Below are 22730 nucleotides of genomic sequence, written 5' to 3'. Positions count from 1 at the left end.
TGAGTTTTAAGTCCACAGATTTTAAAGTTGCTTAGTTTGAGAAAGACTGCAAATGGTTCCATATAGACCTCCCCTTTATTATTGCAATATAATACTATATTGCACAATGATTTACTTAAAATAATGACATGTGTGTCACCTTCCTTCTTTTGCTTTGGGAAACTACAATTCCCACCTACAGTTATGAGCATGTGCAGATGCATTAAGTGACGCAAGCGATCACAGGACCCATCTGACGAGAGTGTCCTGGGCGTTGGGAGGTGGTTCTGTGGAAGCTTTTCCATTTCTCCGCAACAAGGAAGAAGGGAAGCCGGAATTCTAGGAGTTGTGCGCTCTTTCCAAAGTGTAAGAGGTCAGTGAAGTCGCTTTTGCCTCCTCTTGTTGAAGTGAATAACCGCTTCTATGGTTTCTAGCAAGCGGAGGCTCCAGGGGTAACTTTTTAGGGCTCGGAAGTTTAGCTGCGCTGGAGGTCGTGTTTTTCTAGACAGCCGAACGACGGGGCGGTGGTGCGCTTTGTGTGGGTCCTTACTAGCGGAGGGGAGGACGGAAAGAAAGCCGTACTACCGTGGTGGGGTGGGAGGGCGGCTGTTTGCCCCACCGGGTATAACTCGTCTAGAGGAGGCAGAGACAAATCCAACGAGGTCACGCCATCCTGTTTTGTAATCCTTCGAGCTCACGGAGTCTGAATCGCTTATTTATATTTTTTCCCCATCTTAATGTCAGAGAAGGCGGCTGTGGAGTTTTAAATCCGGAAAGGGAAGATAGTTTAATGGCACTTCAGCGTAGCCTTTTTAGCAGAAGGAAGAGAGGGTTTGCAGGTTTTAAAACCAACTTTCACCGGTATAGAATTTCAGACTCAGGTGAAGTAATTTCTGAATTGCCGCAGAAGATAATTCGAGACTGTAGTGATGCGCTGATCTGTTTCTTAAGAACTGCGTAATATAAACAAACATTGGACTGTAATAGAAAAAAATGCTTACCTGTTTTAAGTTTTTGCTTGATGTTACTGCCATGTCCAAAGTTTAACAAATCCAGCTCAAAACAAAAGAAAAGAGCTGGGACTCTGTACTTTGCCATTAAGAAAAAGTACAGCACAATCAGATGTAAGATTCTCTTTTATAAATCTGACGAAACAAAGATTGGGAAATTATTACTGACATCTACAGAAATAAATGTGATTTTATTTCCTAGATACATTGATTATGATTCCCATTATCACTAGTCAAGATATTAGGATGGTTTTATAGTTATATTGTATGATGTCTTTGATTAGACAGTACGGTAAATATATTTTGATTGATAATGATTGGTGATAATTATATTTGTGATCCTGAACTATCTGGAAGAAGCAAGCCTGAAATAAAGTAATTATGAAATAAATCATTTAGCATTCAAGGGGCTGATAGAAAGTTAGCATTTTTTTCCTCAGTAAAGTGATTTATTTTGAATAGTGCAGTTTCCATCTCAAATGGATACAGATGTATTGTCTCAAGTTTGGTGGGTCATTATAGTAATTTAGAAATATCCATTGTTAGGATGAATTATATATTCAATTTACCTAGATACAATTTTTAATCCACTAAGATCAAGCCATTAATGTCTATCAGTTTTTATGAGGTAAAGTTTAACCGAGTGGTCAATATATTGGTGTCTCTAGCCGAAAGAAATTCCAGGAATATTTATGGTTCTAAATCTTGTTTTAAAGAGCTTATGCCAGTAATAAGGAACATGATTGAATTGTAGAGCAAATCTTTTACACAGAATATATCAGAGATGTGCGACTTCTTTGAAAGGGGTATTTAAAAGGCACATGAACTTTTCACACTACTTTTGTTTCCCAACACAATAATCATGTAGAGACAATTGGAAACAGCTTCCAAAGCAGCTGTGAGAGTCTGGGGGGGAAAACCCTATTCTATCTGTTTGAGAAAAATTGCATTGGAAATTTCTTGTTAATTTACCGATGAGAATTTTTCAGGCTGCAGGTGTAAATCCTCTATTTTCAAATACAATTGTGGTTTACCTTTCATCTACTTTTTGGGCTTTTGCTGCTTATCCATTGAATTTGCCTTTAAAACAGGGGCAGGCAAAATTTGTGCCCAAAAGTGGTTTTTGACAAATCTATACCTGGGCTGAATGGAAAATTTAGGATGGCAGGTGTTTTTATTCTCCTTTTCAATCAACCCCCACTTCAGCATTAACCATAGCATTAAGCCTAATATAATTGTTTTATTTCTTGTCCAGTATTGGTGGTTGTTTACAGCCAGTTTGGTGTAGTGGTTAAGACCCCAAGTAGAAAGCAGGTGACTGGGCTCTAGTCCCTCCTTAGGCACAAAGAAACTGGGGGACATTGGGCCAATGACTCTCCCTCAAATTTAGGAAGCAGGTGTGGGAAGTCATCTCCCCAGAGAAGAAAATATTAAAAGGGCAGGAAAATACATTTCCTAAAAAGAAGTTAAAAGGCAGAAAAGCAGGCCCAGGTTTTCTTAATAGCCCCAAGTCTCCCTCCCCCAAGCAGAAACCAACTCTATAGAAATGCAGATGTAAACCATTCAGGAAGGTTGAAGCTAAGAAGACTTCTGAAATCTACATACCCCAGCCCCAGGGAGGTGGGCTGGGACAGACAACCAGCAAGAATCCTAGAGTGGCACACCTAGGCTCAGGACAGAATACATGACAAAGGAAATACAAAGCTTGAAACAGGAAATAACTCCAGTCCAGGGGGTATAAAAACCCACTACCCACATGTGCTCAGCCCTTCTTTTCCTGTTGGATCCATCTTTCTGTCTGCCTTTCCTCTGCAATAAACTACAACCTTCTTCCCAAAGCAGTTGCCATTTTTATTCCCCGCTTGGAGGAACCATGATGGAGACCTTTCTTCCTACACAGGCAATGGCAAATCACTTTTGAAAAACGTTGCCAATAAAACTGTAGGCACTAACCCAAGCAATTGCTAGGAGTTAAAAACTGACTCGAAGGCACTCATATGCGCACACACATACACAAAATCATGGACATTAGCAGCAGTGGGTCTTGGAGTAGTGTCCATGGTTTGAAGACCTTGTTTTTCTCAGCTGAGACTGCAAAATTAGACATATTTATTACTTTCGAAATTACGGTAATTTCAGTTTCTAAATTGATTTCAGAAACTTGAAAATAGGTTAAATCTCTAAAGTACACATGGATTAAATCAACTTGCATATAGGTAATCAATTAATATATTTCTCAATTTTAATTTACAACTTTTAAAAATTCATTGTCTTAGAATTATAACATTAAGTAACATCTAGGCTAATTTGGTCTGCCATGTTCGGATGGTGCTTGGCAAGTCAGTTATGGTGCAAATTTCCTAGCTGTTCTGATTAAATAATTAAAAGGAAATAATGGAAGGAAAGGGAGATGTATGTACATTCAGCATTGTTGTTAAATCTTGCTTATGATTTTCCTGAGTCTAGAATGTTAAAATTTTTAACTGTTTATTCTTTAGAAACAGAAAAGTCCTTCATATGGTATGATATTTTGGATTCTTAAATGAAATAGCCTAATTAAAAATAGTCCTAAAAATTATGGACAGGAGCCAGTTTGATTGGTTAAGGCACCAGGCCAGAAACCAGGAGACACTGATCTCTAGTCCTGAATTAGTCATGAAAGCTGGCTGGTAAAGTTTGGTCCAGTCACTTTCTCTCAGCTCAACCCACCTCACAGGGTTGTTGTTGTTGTAGGGAAACAGGAGGAAAAAAATATTAGTTATGTTGCTGCCTTGAGTTATTTATAAAAATAATAAAGGTGGGATAAAAATAAGTAATAAATGTCCACAATAATTTCAGTTATTCTTTTAACCTATCAAGAGAGAAGAATGCATTTTATATCAACTTTCATGAATTTGGCATCCTTTATATATGTTAATCACTTCCAGAGTTGGGATCCTCTTTGACAATTGTAACATTGATCCATTATGTTAATGTCATTACTGCTATGTTTTGCTTTATCTCAGAGGTCTATCATATTCTTTTTGCTCTAGGGATTGGTGATGGCATTGGTGAAAAGTGGATGGTTGCTCCGACAAAGTAAGTAATTTTATTTTCCACTCTTTGCTTTGGGGCCAAATAGCTTGATATTAAGAAATAATGATTGGATCACTTCATATTGTTTGTTTTAAAAAGTCTGCAACTACAGCAGACAGCATCCTCTATGCAAGGATTTTCTTCCTTTTTTTACCCCTCTTCTTCCAATCAGTAAGAAGTATTTTCTTCCTACAGGACAAATTACAATGGCCATGGTAGTGGGGAAGAACTCTCACATTGGGGAGAAAGGGATTAAACAGCTGTTCCCAGCAGATACCTCCAGATATGCAGAGCTACAACTCCTATGTAAATGAAGACTCAATCATCCAAGCTTTTGACCTGAATGATTGAGTCTTCATTTACATTTGCAATACATTTTGAGGAGAAACCCCTGCAATTGGTATGGCAAGAGTTAGTACATTCCAATGACTCTCTGTCTAACTTAAATTTTTCATTTTGACTGAAGTTACTTGGATGAGTAACAAAATGTCTCAGTTTAATAAGCTTTGGTCCAATTTCCATGATTTAACTTTTTAAGATACAACTCCTTTGATTTCTATTTGGGAGATGGAATTCTGGAGTTGTGGACAACATAGTAGGAGAATATGATGCTGGGAATAGTGGATTAGATGTATCCTCCCAAAATAGGGCTCTTTGGATTCAAAAAGCACTTCAAAAAGTGCTGCTTGGCAATGGTCTTGGTGGCTGCATGGACTAAGGTAGAAAATGTCAGGTAAGCCAATAACTTCTTAGTTTATTTTAGTTCTTACCTGATCTATAATTTGGTTCTTCTGTCTTTCAGAAAAGCATGTGAAAAGGCTTTTATGTTTGCATTATCATATTTTAATGATTGCCATTATTAAAAAATATTATGTAGCATTTTGGCCACACAGTGATTGTAGAGATGTCTGTCTCCTTCACTGGTGTTAGAGGAGAAAACTTAATTGCTGGCTTTGATGAATGGTTTGTCAGAATGAGTCAGCTAGCTCTTAGGAAGAGCCAGGAATTATTTCCTGGCATCCAAGCTGTGTCTTAAAAATATAAGAATAACTTAGCAGACTCAGAGTTTGCAGAATTTGTTTCCTACATCTCTAATTATGGGAAGCTCACTTGCTTATGTTTCACAGTAGTTGATATTCAGAGGAATCAACAACCTTCCTGTGATCCTGAAGATAATATAACGTGTAGGTTTATTGTTCAATATCCAGGGATAGCCTCATCTTCCATGAGCAATTTTAATCTTTCAAAGATTACAAAGTTAATGGCTATTCCTATATCCTGAGGTAATACATTCTAGTACCTTTTTCAAAGTGTCTGAAAGTGTTTGAATTTTTCTTAAAGCATTGTAGAATGTTCAAACCTATTAATGATTTTAGTTACTTAAGTATAACAAATAATAGAATAATTGAATAATAGAGTTGGAAGGGACCATGGAGGTCTTCTAGTCCAGATCCTTGCTTAAACAGAAGATCCTATAGTTGTCCAGTGTCTTGTTAAAAACTCCAGTGGTGGAGCACCCACAACTTTTGGAGGCAAGCCATTTCACTGATAAATTGTTCTCATGGTTAGAAAATTTCTCCTTAGTTCTAGATTGGATTTCCATCTGTTACTTCTTCTCCTGCCCTGAGGCCTTTGGGGAATATGTTGAAACCCCCCCTCTTCTTTAGGACAGCCCCTTAAGTATTGGAAGACTGCTGTCATGTCACTCCTAGTCCTTGTCTTTGTTAAAGTGGACATACCCAGTTCCTCAGACTTGAGACCCAGTTTTTTTGCTAACTCATTTATTTAATTTGAGGGAACACCTGCTGCCAGCATCAAGTTCCCTTCGTCCAGTGCGCTCACACAGGGAGGGTCTTCTCAGGGTGCCACCGGTAAAAGATTGCCGGCGGCTAACACCCAGGGGGAGGGCCTTCTCTGTGGGTGCGCCTGCCCTCTGGAACCAGCTGCCCGTGGAGCTCAGGACTGCCCCTGACCTGCGTTCATTCCGCCAGGACCTGAAGACTTGGCTCTTTGAGCTCTCCAGCCCAGGCTGAGAATTTTTAACTGGGGTTTTTATTTTCAGGGATAATTTAATCTTTTTAATTGTTTTTTTAACTTTTGTATTTTGTATTGGTGTGATTTTAAAATGCCCTGTAAACCGCCCTGAGTCCTTCGGGAAAGGGCGGTATATAAATCTAATAAAATTAAATTAAAAAATTAAATTAATTTATTGGCTGGGTGGCTTAAAAGGATAAAACGATTCAAAACCTATACACAGTACGAATAAGTTACAAGTCACCTTCACCTTCCATGATTATTCTATATGTATTTCTTTAGGTACTATATTACGACGCTGGAAAAAAAATTGGTTTGATTTGTGGTCTGATGGGCATTTATTATTTTATGATGATCATCATCGACATGATCTAGAAGATAGAATTCACATGAAAATCGACTGTATCAATGTTAGAGGGGGAAATGAATGCCGGGGTGAGTATGTCCTTTTTATATGACTTTCCATTTCCCTTCACATGCCTGTGTCTACTCCCCCCCCCGCCAATATCTAAGAGAACTTAGTGTCACCTGTAATAACAGTGTTAGTGGCGTAGGTCTAGAACTAATTAAATGCAGAGAAATTGTTTTAAATGGAGATAAGTGATGGCTGTTTTTTTTTTGGTGTGTGTGTGTGTTTTCAAGCACACAGAATCATAGTCTTCATTGATTTAGTGGGACTTACTCCTTATGTAGGCTTGGATAAAATTTTAGTGTTATAATAATTGGTTTGCCCGCAGTGATGACAATTCCCTTTATTTTTTTAAGGATAGAATTTGTATATCTGTCTTTGATTATTTGGTTTTTATTTCACAAGAGAAATAAAAGGATATTGGAAGTTTCAGCTTATATATTTTGTAACTAAAGGAATATACTGGTATTTACCTTTAAAGCCCTACATGGCTTAGGCCCAGGATACTTGCAGGACCATCTGCTACCAGGAACGAATTCCCATCGCCCAGTACGCTGACACAGAGAAGGCCTCCTCAGGGTACCGTCGGCTAGACAATGTTGGCTGGCGACCCCCGGGGGGGGCCTTCTCTGTGGGAGCGCCAGTCCTATAGAATCAGCTCCCCCCTGAGCTTCGGATGGCCCAAAATCTCCAGTCCTTTCGCCGCGGTCTCAAAACACTCCTTTTCCACCTGGCTGACCTGGACTGACAGGCATTTTAATTATATTTACAATTTTTAATTTATTTTTAATTTTAATTTATTGCACAGATGATTTTAATTTTAATTTTATTTTAATTTCTGTACTTATTATATGTTTTGTTGTTAGCCGCCCTGAGTCCTTCGGCGGGATATAAATCCCATTAATAAATAAATAAATATATTTAATGACCATTAAAGCAATTATTTTGCCCCACTTGGCAACAGTTTCATGTTATATAATGTGGATGATGACTGCCCAACTCTTCTTTACTGCCTTCTGCTTAAAAGAGTTGAAAGACTGCTGGGTTGTGTTTACTTAGAAAAGAGAAAAAATAAGGAATATTTGAAACAGTGCTCCATAGGAGGTAGAACAGATTTGTTTTCTGCTGTTGCAGAGGATAGGATTAGAACTGATGAGTGGAAATTGCATGCTGATTTCAGATACATCTGAGGAAGTAACACACTCCAGTTCAAACTTTGTTAGATCCTGGGAAAATGTTGAGGATTCTGCAGTTAAAGTGGACACATTTGCAAGGTGCCTAGGCTGGGAAGGGCTAGTCTAGATAACTCCTCCCTTGTGATTCTGGAAATTATTTTGAGTTGAATGGTTGTCCATATTGCATCTCAAGTTCAAATGTCTTATTTTAGTTATGATTTTTAAAATACAAATTTCTGTTTTTGTGTTATTTAGTATTTTGTATGGGTATTATGAGCTTGCATTTTGGACTCTGTCAGGGGAGATATTTCTATTTTATTAGGGAACCAACATTTTGGGGGGAATCTTGGCTTGGAATCTCAGCTCCTTTTGCTGAGATTACTCCTACCCCCTGCAAGCAGCTCTTCAAGAGTGAAAAGACTGCCTGCCAAGTGAAACAGGATGCCTTTGGAGTGCTGCACAAGTGGAGGGTAGATCCCAAATATCTGAGTTATGTTCCTGCAATGCTTCGGAGGAGGACTCTTCATGTATGGAGGGGAACTGAATTTGACAGGCAGCTCTTTCACTTTGTCTGCTTAAATGATCTGGGAGATTGCTTAATGATCACAACTGAGAATGCTGGATTTGTGGTCATTTAGCAAAGCAGTCACGTGGGAGTCTTGCTTGCTTAACAACTGATTCCATTTGTGAAGTGGTGGGATTCAAATACCTGAACAACCAGTTCTCTCTGTGGACACCACTTCCGGAAGTCCGTTCTGAGCCGGAGAAGCCTCCCAGGCCCAGAACAGCCCATCGGAAGTGCATGGACGCCACTTCCGGAAGTCTGTTCTAAGCCTCGGAGGCCTAGAGGAGGCCTTCCAGGCTCAGAACGAACTTCCAAAAATGGCGTCCACACACTTCTGGCGGTCCGTTCTGGGCCTTATGAAAAAGGGCTAGGCATCAGCCGGTTTGCCGAAGTCAACAAAAAATTAGGTACCAGTTTTACTGAACCGGTGCAAACTGGCTGAATACCACCACTGCATTTGTGGTTGTAAATCAAGGACTACCTGTTTAAAGCAAAGAAAATGTATATATTTCTTATATTTGTCAGTCATGGTTTCTGGATTTTGCTTTGACTGGTGAAAGATATATAGCGTGAAAAAACAAGTATTTTTCCCATTTTAATTGTCAAGTGCCAGGAAAATCAGGAGATCCAGAAAGTTCAATGGCAAAGGGAAATTTAAGAGTCAGAAAGAATTCAAAGTGGGCTGCACTTAAATCTCTTGTGGGCGTGAAGGGATTCATGACTGATGATGTGTTTGACCCCTTCCTTGGGCTCAGCCTGGTCATCTACATTAATTCTTGGTTTGCTTATAAAAGCTTTATTGCTGTATGAAAAGCATATATTATTGAGACAATAATTTATTGATTGAATATTGTCAGGTCATCTACCAGTATATTTTAAAATAGTTTTAATCTTTATTAAAAACTGGAAATGGCAGTTACTGAATTGCCAACACTGCAGCATCTTTTCTCTTCTTTTTATTTAGAAGAATTAGGCAGACAAAAAGTTAGCCCTGAAAATGAGTGGCAAAAAAACCACCAACACATTTAGAAACTCCCCAAAGTAAAGAAGATTCTGTATGAACAGATTTTGTTTTCTACAGATATAGAAATTGCTAGTTTTCAGAAAGAAAATTAAGAAAGCTGGTTGATGAAAAGAATGCAGTACTCAATTATAAGTCTCATGTAGGCAAATCAATCTTATTTTTCCAAATCTCAATTACTATCAACTTTTGCAGTTTCTGAACTTTTTAATTTTAATTTAATTTAATTTAATTAATTTTTTATAAAATCTTTTTTGTTTTACCAATTGTTAAAGGTAAAATATCTGTTTGGATTTTTGACAGTTTGGTTTTTATCTTGAACTATTAACTTTTCATCACAAGGTGTAAAACCATCTCTATTTTGGACAGGTTTTCAGCCTCCAGAGGGCAAAGCTAAAGACTGCTTGCTGCAGATAATTTGCCGTGATGGGAAGGTGCTCAATCTCTGTGCAGAAAGTACCGATGATTGCTTGTGAGTTTTGAATGATTTGCCTTTTCTGCTTTGATTCAAATATAGGAGCTTAGTTACTTTCATAATGGAAGTAGCTCATATTTGCACAATTCACACACACACACACACACACACACACACACACACACAGAGATTATATATGTATACATATATGAATTAGGTAAAACGGTAACAGTTTTGCCAATTGCAAAATGCTACTCTTTTTGTTTGCTCTTTTTTATAACCCCCAAATTCTTTATTTTTTTATTTTCCTGTATCTGTTTGTGCATCTTATCAGCAGCTAAATATAGTTGTACATAATTTTTAAAACGTATTGCTGTACTTCATGAAGATATAGATGTTAATCCTACCTTCCATGACCTGTTGACTTTCCCTGATGACTTTTGAAGTTCAGGAAATGAATCATGCTAGATTATCCTGAGTATTCAATTGCTTTGTTAGCAATTGTATTTGCTTTCTTCTTTCAAGTTTACCATATAATAGTACATAGCTGCTAAAACAAACATAAGTTGGAATGTCACCAACATTATGTTGCGATCCTCTAAATCCTCAAGGTGAATATCAAATCATATGTTGCAAATGTTTTGTTATAGAAACTGTTGGTCACCAGAGTCATTAGGAAAGGATTAACTCTTTTGGGGGTGAAAAGGCAGGCTGATAAAGAATCCTTCCCCTCCTCTCCCTCTTTAGCCAACCCATTTTATATATTCTCAAAGGTGACATTTGAAATACCGAGTTCATCCATAGAAACCTTGATCTGAGCCTTAATGTCTTGTGATACCTAAGGAGCAGATTGACAGTGGCAGTGACAGGTGAACTGAAGTTGCTCTGAGGCATTCACTATGAGTGGCATCTCTAACAAAGCACGTAGCAGTTGTCAGCTCAATTATGGCTTGGTTCTCTGTTTTTTAGGACTGCTCTTAGTCCTGTGGTCCCAATGCATGAAAGATGTCTTAAGGGGAAGTTGTAGTTGGTGAGGGCTTTTGAGATAAGGGCCTATTTTCAGTGGACTGCTTCTAGTTCTCTGCCCCTTCAAGCCATTACAGTTTGCTGAGAGCAATGACACAACCTCTAATATTTATTGTATGTCTCCCAGAGTCTCTCTTTCTCTCTGAGTCTCTCTGACATAAATACACATCCCCACACACATGAGGTAATAGAAATTTGGTTCCATTCTATGAAATACTAATCTTTCAACATTTTTTTCATATAGAGTTCATAATGTTTTCTTCCTGCAGCCTTTCTACTTTCACTCTGCTTTCTTTCATTCCTTTCAAGTTAATTCCCCCCCCCGTTTTTTATTCTTGAGACTACCAAATATGGGCAGTTCCATGCTCAGAATTACTAAACATACTGGGTGACATTAGTTTTGTTTTCCTAATATTTAACATTAACATAAATGGAAGATGTTTTCATGATAGTGTGAACCTCAGTGGGGAAAATGGGACTGTGTGCATTGTCATTAAGGGGTGTGAATTTTTCATAATGATAATGAGGGATTGAACCCTTTCCCTTCTAATGCCTTTAGAAATCAAAAGACACCGTGCTGTCCAGTATCTACCCGTACTTATTGGGTGCCAGATAACATGGCTTGCGCATGAAGAATTTATCTAAGCAAATACTGAAATTTTGACTGTCCAGATAGTGAGTTAATTTTCAACGAGCTATTTGTTCATTACTATTTAAAGAAAAACTGGTTCTTTACTCCACTATTAAACATATTACATTGCTTTATTCCACAAATTGTAGGGAGATTTCAAGGATATTGAGATGACTCAGGAAAGCAACAAATAACTTGGGCCAGTCTTCCCATAATTATCAAGCAAATAGCCAAGGTACAATTTTATTGCTTCTAAGCAGCTTTTTGGCAACATAGGCTGTCAGAATATGCTGTATGTTGCCCTTGTCTATCCTAGAGGATGGTACCATAGTACATTTTCAGGTCAGCAGCATTGGTATGATAATCAAGAACTTAGATTTGATCATCTTTTTGATCTGCCAAAAAGAAAAATTAATCTTAACTTATATTTTAGACAGGATGTGTATCTGTTTTACTTTTTATATATTGTCCTTAGAGTAGTGAGAAATGGTTTATAAGTAATGTATTATATATGGCTGAAATGGATTCCTGTGACTGAGAAGAAATTCTTTTTGGACCTGTCTTCTCAAATGAAGAATAGTTGACCATTGGTGATCTGAGATGACTCGGGAGAATTGGAAATGACAACGTAGCTAAGACCAATGGACTGGTGATGAGTTTGGGTCAAAGGAACCTCTCTGGCTAAGGAGAAAATGAGAGAGCACCTATTTGTACTCCAGATAGCTACTCCTTATGAAATGGCTGCTGGATAATTTACCTTTGAGTTTAAGCATTTAAGGATACTGGGCTCAACCAAACTCACTTTTTAAACACTTTTGGATTTATTATTTTAAAGTTGAAAGAGGTCTTCCAAGCAACAATTTTGGAAAAAAAATACCTGAAAATGGGAAACTAGAGGGACTAAAGATCCAGTAGTAAAAAAAGGAAAGAGAGAGAGAGAGGCCTAGCTTTTATTCTTGAACCAAAAGAGGAACAATGAAACTGTGAAACATACAAAATGATAAATTTGAGACATTTAAAAAAATTTTTGAAAAGTTTTGAGAAATTTATAAATTGACAGCAATAATTATTGCACCTGTTAATATATTCTAAAGAAGAAATGAAAGATGGGAAAGAAAATAACATGAAAGAATTTATAAACTGACAGAATGAAAAAGTGAAACAAATTCCAACTGATGTAGAAATAATGGAAAATAAAGAAATTGTGGATTACAAGATAGAGATAACAGCCAGATTGAAATACGTCAAGAGATGAAATAAGTCAAGAGATGAAAAATGACTTGGGCAAGACTTACTGGATTTAGAGATGAGATTTTCTAAGCCTTAAAGAGATCTCTGAGATGGGAGAAGGAAAAATTGATTGGAGATTCAATCCTACTACAGCAGCTTGATGAATTAAAGATCAAAATTGTCAGAAGTAAAAGAAAGGAATATAAAGTTGACTTGTTTCATCAGAGTTAAAATAAATATTTCTATAAAATTGTGGAAACCCTTTATGGACTTTTTGCCAAAACCTGGACAGAAATAATGACGGGTTTGCAAGTGTATGGAGGAGGGGGTTATCAGAAGAAGTGAATTATGTATGTAATGTTATGTGGGTGGGGACATATTAAACATTCCTGCACTTATTGCAAGGAATTACTTCTTTAAATATTTGTAATAATTTTTTTTCTTTTTCCATTCTTTTGTGCACTTTATATTTCATTTCTTTTTACTTTATTTTCTTTTCTGATTTTGGTTTATCTTTTAACTCTTTAATAAAAAGGAATTTAAAAAAGAATAGTTAACAATTTTCTATAAGATCTATGAACTGGTGACCAAAGAAAAACTTCATAGCACTGTTAAATCTACCATTCAATCTTTTGAGCATGAGATTTTAATGCATTGGAATAGAGTCACAGTGTCTAGACATGGGAGAGTTAACATATGCTGTATGCTGCCTTCCACTGTGGTTTGATATATCAGATTCAGATGATTAACCCACATCCCAGCCTGAATTGTGGCCTTGGTCTTTACTGATGTCATAAGTCTTTATAATGCATCCTGAACACATCACATATAGTTTCACTTTTAATATTATTCCATATTCATACATTGCTATATAAATAATTCAAACATTAGAATTTTTATTATTAAACTGGTTCAGTTATAACTGGTAATTGCATACATAATTTGATCTTTGCTAGTGATTTGTTTCCTTTTCATGCTTTACTTAGCTCATGTTTCTTGTAGGGCTTGGAAAATTGCTCTTCAGGATGCCAGAACAAATGAAGTGAGTATTTTTCTGTTGTTATCTGTGGTGAGAGACATAACTATTTATTTGTTATGAATTTTATTCCACTTTAGTAATATAATTCTAGGCTGCTTACAAGCTTTACTGTTACTGATATTTTAATAATTAGTAAAAACGTAATAAATAGATGTTTCAGAAGTCTTTTTTAGTGAGATTCGGTGCACTCATTTTTCAGTTGAACAGTTTTTGTAAATCCACAAAGAGAAAAGGAAAAAAAAAGCCAACTGCTTTAGGCTAATCCAAATGTTCCCATTATTTCAAAAATATAATAAGCCCTCTATTTCCAAATAGTTTCTATTATAGTTATATCCAGGGTCAGAAGATATGATTGTAAAAAATCTTTTCTAGTATAAAAAGGTTCCCCCACACATGCGTGCTAGTCGTTTCCAACTCTAGGGGGCGGTGCTCATCTCCTTTTCAAAGCCGAAGAGCCAGCGCTTGTCCGAGGACGTCTCCGCGGTCATGTGGCCGGCATGACTAGATGCCAAAGGCGCATGGAACGCTGTTACTTTCCCACCGGAGTGGTCCCTATTTTTCTACTTGCATTTTTACGTGCTTTCGAACTGCTAGGTTGGCAGAAGCTGGGACGAGTAACAGGCACTCACTCTGTTACGTGGCACTCGGGATTTGACCTGCCAAACTGCCGACCTTCTGATCGACAAGCTCAGCATCCTAACCCACTGAGCCACCGCATCCCTTTTCAGTATAAAGTCACACACAATTCTTTTTTGTTTACAACAGGTGTTAGTCCAAGGTCAGCAACTTCTCCAATTCTTTTTGTATTGTAGTATCTCCTCTCACCACTAGATGTCCGTATTAATGGTAATGTCTATGTCCAGGTTTAAAAAGATTTTTTAAAATGCTTTCTCACAAAAAAAATAAACAATTCCCACATCATAAAGGTTAGCAAAATTTTCTTTAAATCAGTCCCAGTTTCATTTTTGTATATTCTTTTATATTCCTTAATTTTGTTCCCCAGTTTAAAATTTTTTGCCGCTTTTAGCTACCTTCTTCCCAAGTCTTCCTGGGGTCTTTGCTTTGGAAATTATCAAATCTGGGGATTTATATTTTTAAGTCCACAGGGAAGAGAAATAAAAAATAGTCTCACCCAGATCTTAGCACTTTTTGACAATCAGCTTTTTGGCGGCATGCCGTGGCACGTTGCAGTTCTTCACTTCTTTCTGGGCTGCCTGTGCATTTACCTGCAGCCTTTCTCCTGGCCTTTTGAAGAAGTTCCTTGGTTTGTTTGGGCTGACCGTCATCGGCTCCAAGCTCCCAAGGCTTCCCTTCCTCTTTGTCGCCTCCCCAGGGCAACTTTCTGACTTCAGACAGAGCGAAATCGGATTAGGAAACCAGAGCCCTGATTTCTTTTGCCCATCTCGTCATGACACCCCAAGATGCTGTATTTTGTATTACTTCTAGAATCTTGGTCACCTCCAGTGGCAAACCACCTATAAAGTATTTTGGTAATCAAGTCAAGTGATGAATAAGACTTGAGCTACTGACACCAGGGCATCCTGGCATAGGTAGGGCATTAAATGGCACACCAGTCATGCTGGGTAGAAGCTCCCATGGCTGTGGCTTCCACTGTTGTTAAAGCACAGTTGCTTTAACTGGGAGTCCACTAGTAGTATCTCCAAGTTGTGAATCCCCTCCTTTAGGAAGAGCACAACCCCATCAAGACCAACAGTATTGGATCGCTTTGCTGTTTATTGATGAACAATAACAATTAGCTCACTTTTCCATTTGGGACTGTTGAGAAAGAACTTGCAGAGCAGGTTAGCTGTATGACTAAGTATAAGTCTTTCAAAAGCAACACACTGGGCAATATCTGAGCAGTGCTAGTTGACAATGTGCATTGTTTCATTGAAGAAAATTGGCAAATTGCTAGGATCGATGCCACATTTAACATTGTTCATTATTGCATTTATTGAGTAGCCCAATCTGAGGGGGGGGGGAGTAGAACATAATGACGCTGCTTACCACTTTTCATCATGTTTGTTAGAGATTGTGATTAAAAGGGATTATTTAAATGCAAGAGCAGAATATGCAATTCAAGTCCCCTGTATATGTATAATAAAACAAGCATTTGGGGATAAAAGAAAGAAGTGAACATTCCATATATATGGCCAACTATTTACTTTCCCGAAGTTAGACGGTAGGGAACTTTTTAAAGAGGCCTTTCCCTTCCCTTGCTCATGAATCTAAAGTAAACCTTGGGTAAGGGACAGTGGAGGCAGAGTTAAGTTCATGAATAGGTCTGTTCTACCAATTCAAGCAGCTCTGGTGACTGGTCTACTCAAGGTTTGTTGGATTACAGGTCCTGTCACTTTGCTGAATGAGGTGGTGGGACCTGTAATCCAATACACTTGAAAGGAGAACCAGGATTATGCAAGGAGACTTCAGTGTCAGTTGAATGTGAGGTTTGTAAAATAACAACTTGTTTTGTTTGGAGAAGTGAAAAGAGGGAAAGAAATAGCCCCAGGGAGAGCAATATAGCAAGAGCCTTTTTTATTATTATTATTATAAATAGTGGGTTATGTAATACTTTAAAAACAAACAACGGATTCAGTCATTACCTGCACAAAGCTAACAAAAATCAAGTTGTTTTTGAAGAACAAAACAATTTTTCAAAACCTGGTGGGGCTCCTGATTGGGATTCTTATTCTCATTCTTACGGTACTTATCTGAATGGCAGAGTGGGCTCTCGAAAATAGTTTCCTGCACAGTGCCATTCATTGTAGCATTTCTCACCTGCTGAAATAATTGAGTAATTAAAGACACCCAGAATTTTGAAGGTCTTCTCTTTTTTGTAAGAAGTCTGTTGTGTGACCATAAGATTAATTTTACTATCGCAACTACTGGCCAGCCTGATCTGTGTTACTTTACAGCGGTATCTCCTATTGTATTCCTCTGGATTTTTGTATGCACTGTTACATTTGTCATATTTCTGATATTAAATAGAAAGCAAAACCGAGAGGCTTAACTTGTATAATAATTTATACTAAGTTATCCAGCTATTAGTTAGAAGCACTGGTTGAAAAATAACCTATCTTTGTCTTTTTCAACAAACACCTTCTTTGTGCAAAAGGTATTAGTTTCTTTGCCTTTCTTAGGTTTGACCTGCTTAGTTGCAGTTGTCGTTTAATAACATGACCAAATTTTGCTGTATTTTTATGTTTATCTGCTCAGGCTTATGTTGCTCCTGAGGTGATGTATGATGACAATGTGATTTCTTCAGCACCCCCTCCATACACAGTGTATGCAACACCATCACCTGAGGTACTTAAAACCAAATGTGTAAATAATTTAAAATGATAGTAATTGACATGTTTACATCATCATTGCATTAAACTTGCCAGCAGGATCTCTGACTTGAAGCAGGACTGTTAGAACTATTTATTTCTTCATACAGGTGCTTTATGCCCCAATTCCTAATTAAAGCATAGCCTGTGGCTTCCTAGTCCTGGGACCCACCCAGACACTTGTGGGCACCAGTGGATATAACTCAGCCTTCCCTTCCCTGTCCACTTGATTATTTTGATTGAAAGCCAATAAATGTGAAGTGGAGGTGTACAAAGTATTTATCTCAAGTTTATCCTTTGTTTCTGAGGATTAATCTGGTCCCCGTTAGATCCTAAAAGCACTCTTAATAAATGTAAATTGAATGGTGGCCTTTGTGAGTGCTAGCCAGTCCTGAAAAAAAAGGCCTAGATACTAATGACAGAGAGAGCATCCTAAAAAGGTAAAAGTGGTGGTGGGGAACAGCCTAATCTGCTTGACTTTCTGGTAAATAAGTGTTTTGTAATTGGCTATATTCAATCTCAACATTTCTTTCACAAATGCTTCTAACGTGACTATAATTTCCTTAGGTTTATGGTTACCCACAATACAATGGTGCATATCCAGCACCTCAGATCATCTACACTTCTAATGGGCAGACATATGCTATACCTTACCAGTACCCAAACCAAGGTACTTGCTCTTTTTATTTTTCTCTTGAACTGATTCATAGTTTAGAGTCATTTTAATAGATTATGTACAAGTATTGTTTTATGCTACCTTAGGGGAGAGCAATCCTTTTGCAATCCAAAGCTGTAAAAACCCCTCCCTCTCGTTGTTTCAAATTAGAGAAGGCTAAGCAAAATAGTTGGATTAGGTCTACTGAGAAGCTTAATACTCTTATTTTAGAGTTATTGGTTTTTTAATGAATAATTTGTTATTGAAATTTGAGCCGTGTAATCTTGCAACACCAGGCAAGGAATCCTATGTAGCCTAGAGGTTGTCTGCTTTTGCTGTTTATTAGGAAATGGGGAGAAAGTGGGGTGGAATCTCCAATTGGAGTGGAGAGAAGGGTGGAGTAAAGACATTGGCAAGCTTGGAATCGCTCCAGGGGAGAAAGCAGCTGAGGCCAGAGCCTCCTAAAATTCCTGAAGCCTTTATCTGTTGTTACCAAGAGAATGCAGTTTGGTGAGATTATTATAAATAGGCTAGCAATAATAAGGAAGCACCTCTATTTAGCTCATGGTGTCATTTCATATTCAAATGAATTGACCTTAATGGTGCTACATCTACATGGAGGGAAGTAAGCAGTGGGTTAACACAAGTTCTATCTTAGGCCCAGTACTCCTCAGTATCTTCATCAATGACTTAGATGAGGGAATAGAAGGGGAACTCATCAAATTTGCAGATGACACTAAGCTGGCAGGAATAGCCAACACTTCAGAAGACAAGCTCAGGACCCAAAAAGATCTTGACAGACTTGAACAATGGGCCCTATCCAACAACATGAAATTTAATGTGGAGAAAAGCAAGATTTTATACTTAGGCAGGAAAAACCAAAGCTACAAGTACAAATCAGGCGAAACCTCGCTCAAAAACAGTAACTATGAGAGGGATCTTGGAGTCCTAGCAGCCAAAAAAGCTACAACAGTCCTTGGTTGTATAAACAGAGGCACAGAATCAAAATCACTGCTTTATATAAAGCCTTAGTAAGACCACACTTGGAATACTGCATCCAGTTTTGGTCACCACATTACAAAAAGGATATTGAGACTTTTAAAAAAGGGCAAAAAAGAGCAACTAAGATGATTAAAAGCCTGGAGACTAAAAGAAGAATGAAGAATGTTTTCAGGATTTGGATTTGGCTAGTCTAGAGAAAAGAAGGACTAGGGGGACACGATAGCAGTATTCCAGTATTTGAGAGGTTGCCACAAAGAGGAAGAGGTCAATTTATTTTCCAAAGCACCAGAGGGCAGGACAAGAAACAATGGATGGAAACTAATCAAGGAGAGAAGCAAGCTGGAATTAAGGAGAAATTTCCTAACAGTGAGGACAATTAACCAGTGGAACAGCTTGCCTTCAGATGTTGTGGGTGCTTGATCACTGCAGCTTTTTAATAAGAGACTGGACAGTTACTTGTCTGAAATGGTATAGGGTCTTTTGCTTGAGCAGGAGGCTGGACTAGAAGACCTCTAAGGTCCCTTCCAGCTCTGTTCTGATTAACGTGATTTCTTGCACCTGAAAGAATTTTATTTATCCTATTTTATATCTCATGTGTTTACACTGAACCAGTAACTATTTTGGAAGCAGTTTTATACATACCTAATGTGAAAGTAATTGCTACTGAATTTACTGATCATTTATGAGTAGATACTTAGGTTACACTACTGAGTCTGTCCTCACAGCGAAATGTACTCTATTTAATAGCTTAGTAATTTTAGGATTAAGTTTTAGTTTCGTAGTTACAGAATTGATTCCATATGACAAACACATTCAAACAAGACCTCCTGCTCTTCCTAAATATTTTGGAGGATTGGGAATGAGCAATATCTTAATACACGTGCAGTCTTAACTCTTTTACTCATGCTCCTTCACTTACCCCTTTTGTGCATATGTGAATATTTATTTATTTTTATTTTTATTTTAATTCCATTTATATCCCGCCCTTCTCCGAAGACTCAGGGCGGCTTACAAGCTTATGTTAGAGAACGTTATGTATGTTCTCTCATGCTCTTTGCTATTAAATTCAAGCTCTTCTACTTGACATTCACTACAAAACTTATTTTATTACTTCCTGATATGGTGTCCAATTTTATGGAGATCTAACATTCCTTGTGCTAGAACACGGGTCGGCAACCCGCGGCTCTGGAGCCGCATGTGGCTCTTTGAGCCGTCTCCTGCGGCTCCCAGCCGCCCGGTGCGCGCGCACCTCTTCGAACGGGCAGTGATGTGCGCGCACCTCTCCAAATGGAGAGTGGCACCACCTGTTTGGAGAGGTGCGCGCACACCTCTCCGAACGAGTGGAGGTGCGCACGCACCTCCCCAAACCTTTGAAGGGGTGCGCGCGCACCTCCGCGCGAACGGGCAGCGGCGCCGCTTGTTGGGAAAGCTGCCGCGGCATGTTTGCAGGCTGCTGAAAGCGGCAGCTCTGCAAATGGGCCGCAGCAGCTTTCCCAACAAGCGGCGCTGCTGCCCATTCCGAGAGGTGCGCGCGCACCTCTCCGAACGGTAGCTCTGCAAACGGGCCGTCGCCGTTGCGCAACCGGGAACCGGTTCCATCACACATAAAAAAAATGGCAACCGTGCGCGTCCGCGCATGCGCAAGAAAAACCCGTTTTGCGCATGCATGGACGCACGCACGCGGCTCCCACTTTTTTTATGTGATGGAACCGGTTCACAGTGGCTCTTTTCCTTTTTCAGGTTGCCGACCCCTGTGCTAGAACAATACAAAAATAAACAGAAAAAAAGAAATTATTTCAAGTTTAGTTCACTGATATCCCCTTTTGTTTTCTTCAGGTTCCTATGGCCCGCTTCCTGCAAACCATGTCATAATTCGAGAACGTTACCGAGATACTGATGGAGACCTGGCACTGGGCATGTTGGCTGGGGCAGCAACAGGAATGGCCTTGGGCTCATTGTTTTGGGTGTTTTAGATTTACTTTGGAGCGTCAGGTTGAGGGAGATTCTTATTATCTTATGTGTATAATAATATATATATTGGTAAAGTAGTGTATAGGGGTTTCATAAGTTCTAACAATATTTTGGCTAATGATACACTGGAATTAGTTAATCACATTTTTAATCATCCAGAAAGTTCACTTTAGTTAAGAAAGGTCAAGTAAGTTTGAGCCTATGTAATGATAAACAAGTAGCAGTAATAACAAGTGAAGTATTACTAATGGTGGCTAAACAACCACAACTGACTTCATTTTACAGTGAATTATTAACAATTCTCGTAAAATTACTTCAGCTGCTGCCTCAGAAGAAAACTCCAATATCTTTTTAAACACTCCTCAGAGACAAAACATAATGACTTAGTATACACTCTGTGGAGAGGGAGAGTCTCTGTGTGTGGATTCAGGTGGTTCTTGTATTTCAACAGTTGGTAAATATTCACCATAAAGGCAGATATAAATTCTCCTAGATCATTAAGCCACAAACACTCCCAACATTTTGGTTTGAAAAAATTCCAAAATTCTGTACTTGAAGGAGTTTGATGACCATGCAAATAATGCCAGTGTCATATAAGTTGCTATCTTAATTAGTTGGAAGATTAGCAAAAGCCTGGACAAGATCCTCTGGATGTGCTGTGCACTCTTAGCCAAGTGGAGATTGTTATTTAGAATTCTGGGAGTTGCCATTCCATCAGGGACGTTAAGTAGGGAATGGTGACTACGTATTAACACCCTCAATTTGAGAATTTTAGCTGTGCCAGAATTAATCAAGTATCAAAATGTTTCAACCCTCTTGTGAAAATAATTTGGCTTTGGGTCGTGCTAAATAGTAGGAGATGTTATAGTTCTACTGGGCATTTAAGTTTTTTATATTGTTCAAAGTAGAATAATTATACAGAATGGAGGCTAAATTCATTTCTTTTTATTGCAAATTATTTTTAAAATTATTTACTGTTCTGGGACATTGTAAAGAGGCTTGTCCTTGGTAATTAAGCCTGCTCTGCACACAGGAGTTTCTGATGAGTTTCATTTTCTACTTTTAGCTAGCACAAAATATTAACAGTAAGGTAGTTTTATAAACAGCGCATGCATGTCCTGTTGAAATCTTAAGATCTGCATACAACTCTTCCAATTGTCTTATTGTCTGTTCTTCGTTTTGTAAGTTGAAACTTTCACAAAAGCAGACTTGGGTGATGCCAAGTACCATACAGGCAAGTGCTAATACAGTGTGCATGATATCCTGTTGAGATAGGATAAATAAATCAAAGCTGGGGGCTGGCACAAGAAATCTTATTACTGGTTTCTGTAAGCTTTCCATTAAGCATATGCGGTTACTTTTTGCCTTAGGTATATATGCAACAACAAAATTTAATGCGAGATATGGGTGTCATTCATCATTGTTGAACTTGGAAGCTTTCTTTTAAAGAAATGAATAATATCTCTGCTAAGATATTTTTATTGTTTTAATGAATAGATCCAGTCCAGGACATTTCATGTGATCACACTGTAAATTGAAGATAATAAATGATACGTATTTAAATAATTTATAAGTTACTTTGGAATATATAGGTTACATTGAAAGCATTTAAGATTTAAGAAATTGATTATATAGTGAAAGTTAATACTAGCTTTTGCTCTTTTATGTAACTTGTCAAGTGTACCTTTTATGTCTTTCATAGTTTTCTCTGAATCCCCTATTTCTATGTACCGTATTTGTACTTTGAAAAAAATAAATAAATTTAGTCTTTGAACTGCTGGCAAGTTTAAATTGTACATATTCCTGGTGTTTCCTGATAATTAAGTTAGGCACCAAAGATTATCACATGATAAAACAATAAAAGTAGTCTTTTATTGGAACATTTATACTCTATTAAGCAGAATTCTTTGAAGTTAGAACTAATAGTTTGATCTAATGGTTAAGGCACAAGGCTAGAAACCAGGTAACTATGACTTCTAGTCTCACCTTAAGCATAAAAGCCGGCTTTAGGCCAGTCATTCTCAGCCCAAATCACCTCACAGAGGAGTTGTTTCAAGGAAGATGGGGAGAGAGAATAATAATAAGTATGTTAGCTGCTTAGAGTTATTTATAAAATAAATAATTACAAATACATATATATAAAAAATTTTCTAACAGGATTTTA

At 37.9% G+C, this 22730-nt stretch overlaps 1 protein-coding gene across 1 annotated transcript; it reads left to right on the top strand.

The window, feature by feature from the left end:
• The first annotated feature begins 223 nt into the window (after positions 1–223).
• PLEKHB2 (pleckstrin homology domain containing B2) lies at positions 224–22345 on the top strand. The gene is made up of 8 exons (XM_081328665.1): positions 224–352; positions 4022–4067; positions 6381–6533; positions 9638–9740; positions 13573–13612; positions 16826–16915; positions 17506–17608; positions 20432–22345. The coding sequence occupies exons 2-8, from the start codon at positions 4031–4033 to the stop codon at positions 20566–20568; spliced, it is 663 nt and encodes a 220-aa protein (XP_081184791.1). The 5' UTR covers positions 224–352; positions 4022–4030; the 3' UTR covers positions 20569–22345.
• Positions 22346–22730: the final 385 nt, after the last annotated feature.

Source organism: Vipera berus (genome assembly GCF_964194415.1).
Source record: "Vipera berus genome assembly, chromosome: 5".
Classification (NCBI taxonomy): Eukaryota; Metazoa; Chordata; class Lepidosauria; order Squamata; family Viperidae; genus Vipera; species Vipera berus.
Note: the sequence above shows the minus strand (reverse complement) of the source record. Positions and strands in the feature narration are given on the sequence as shown.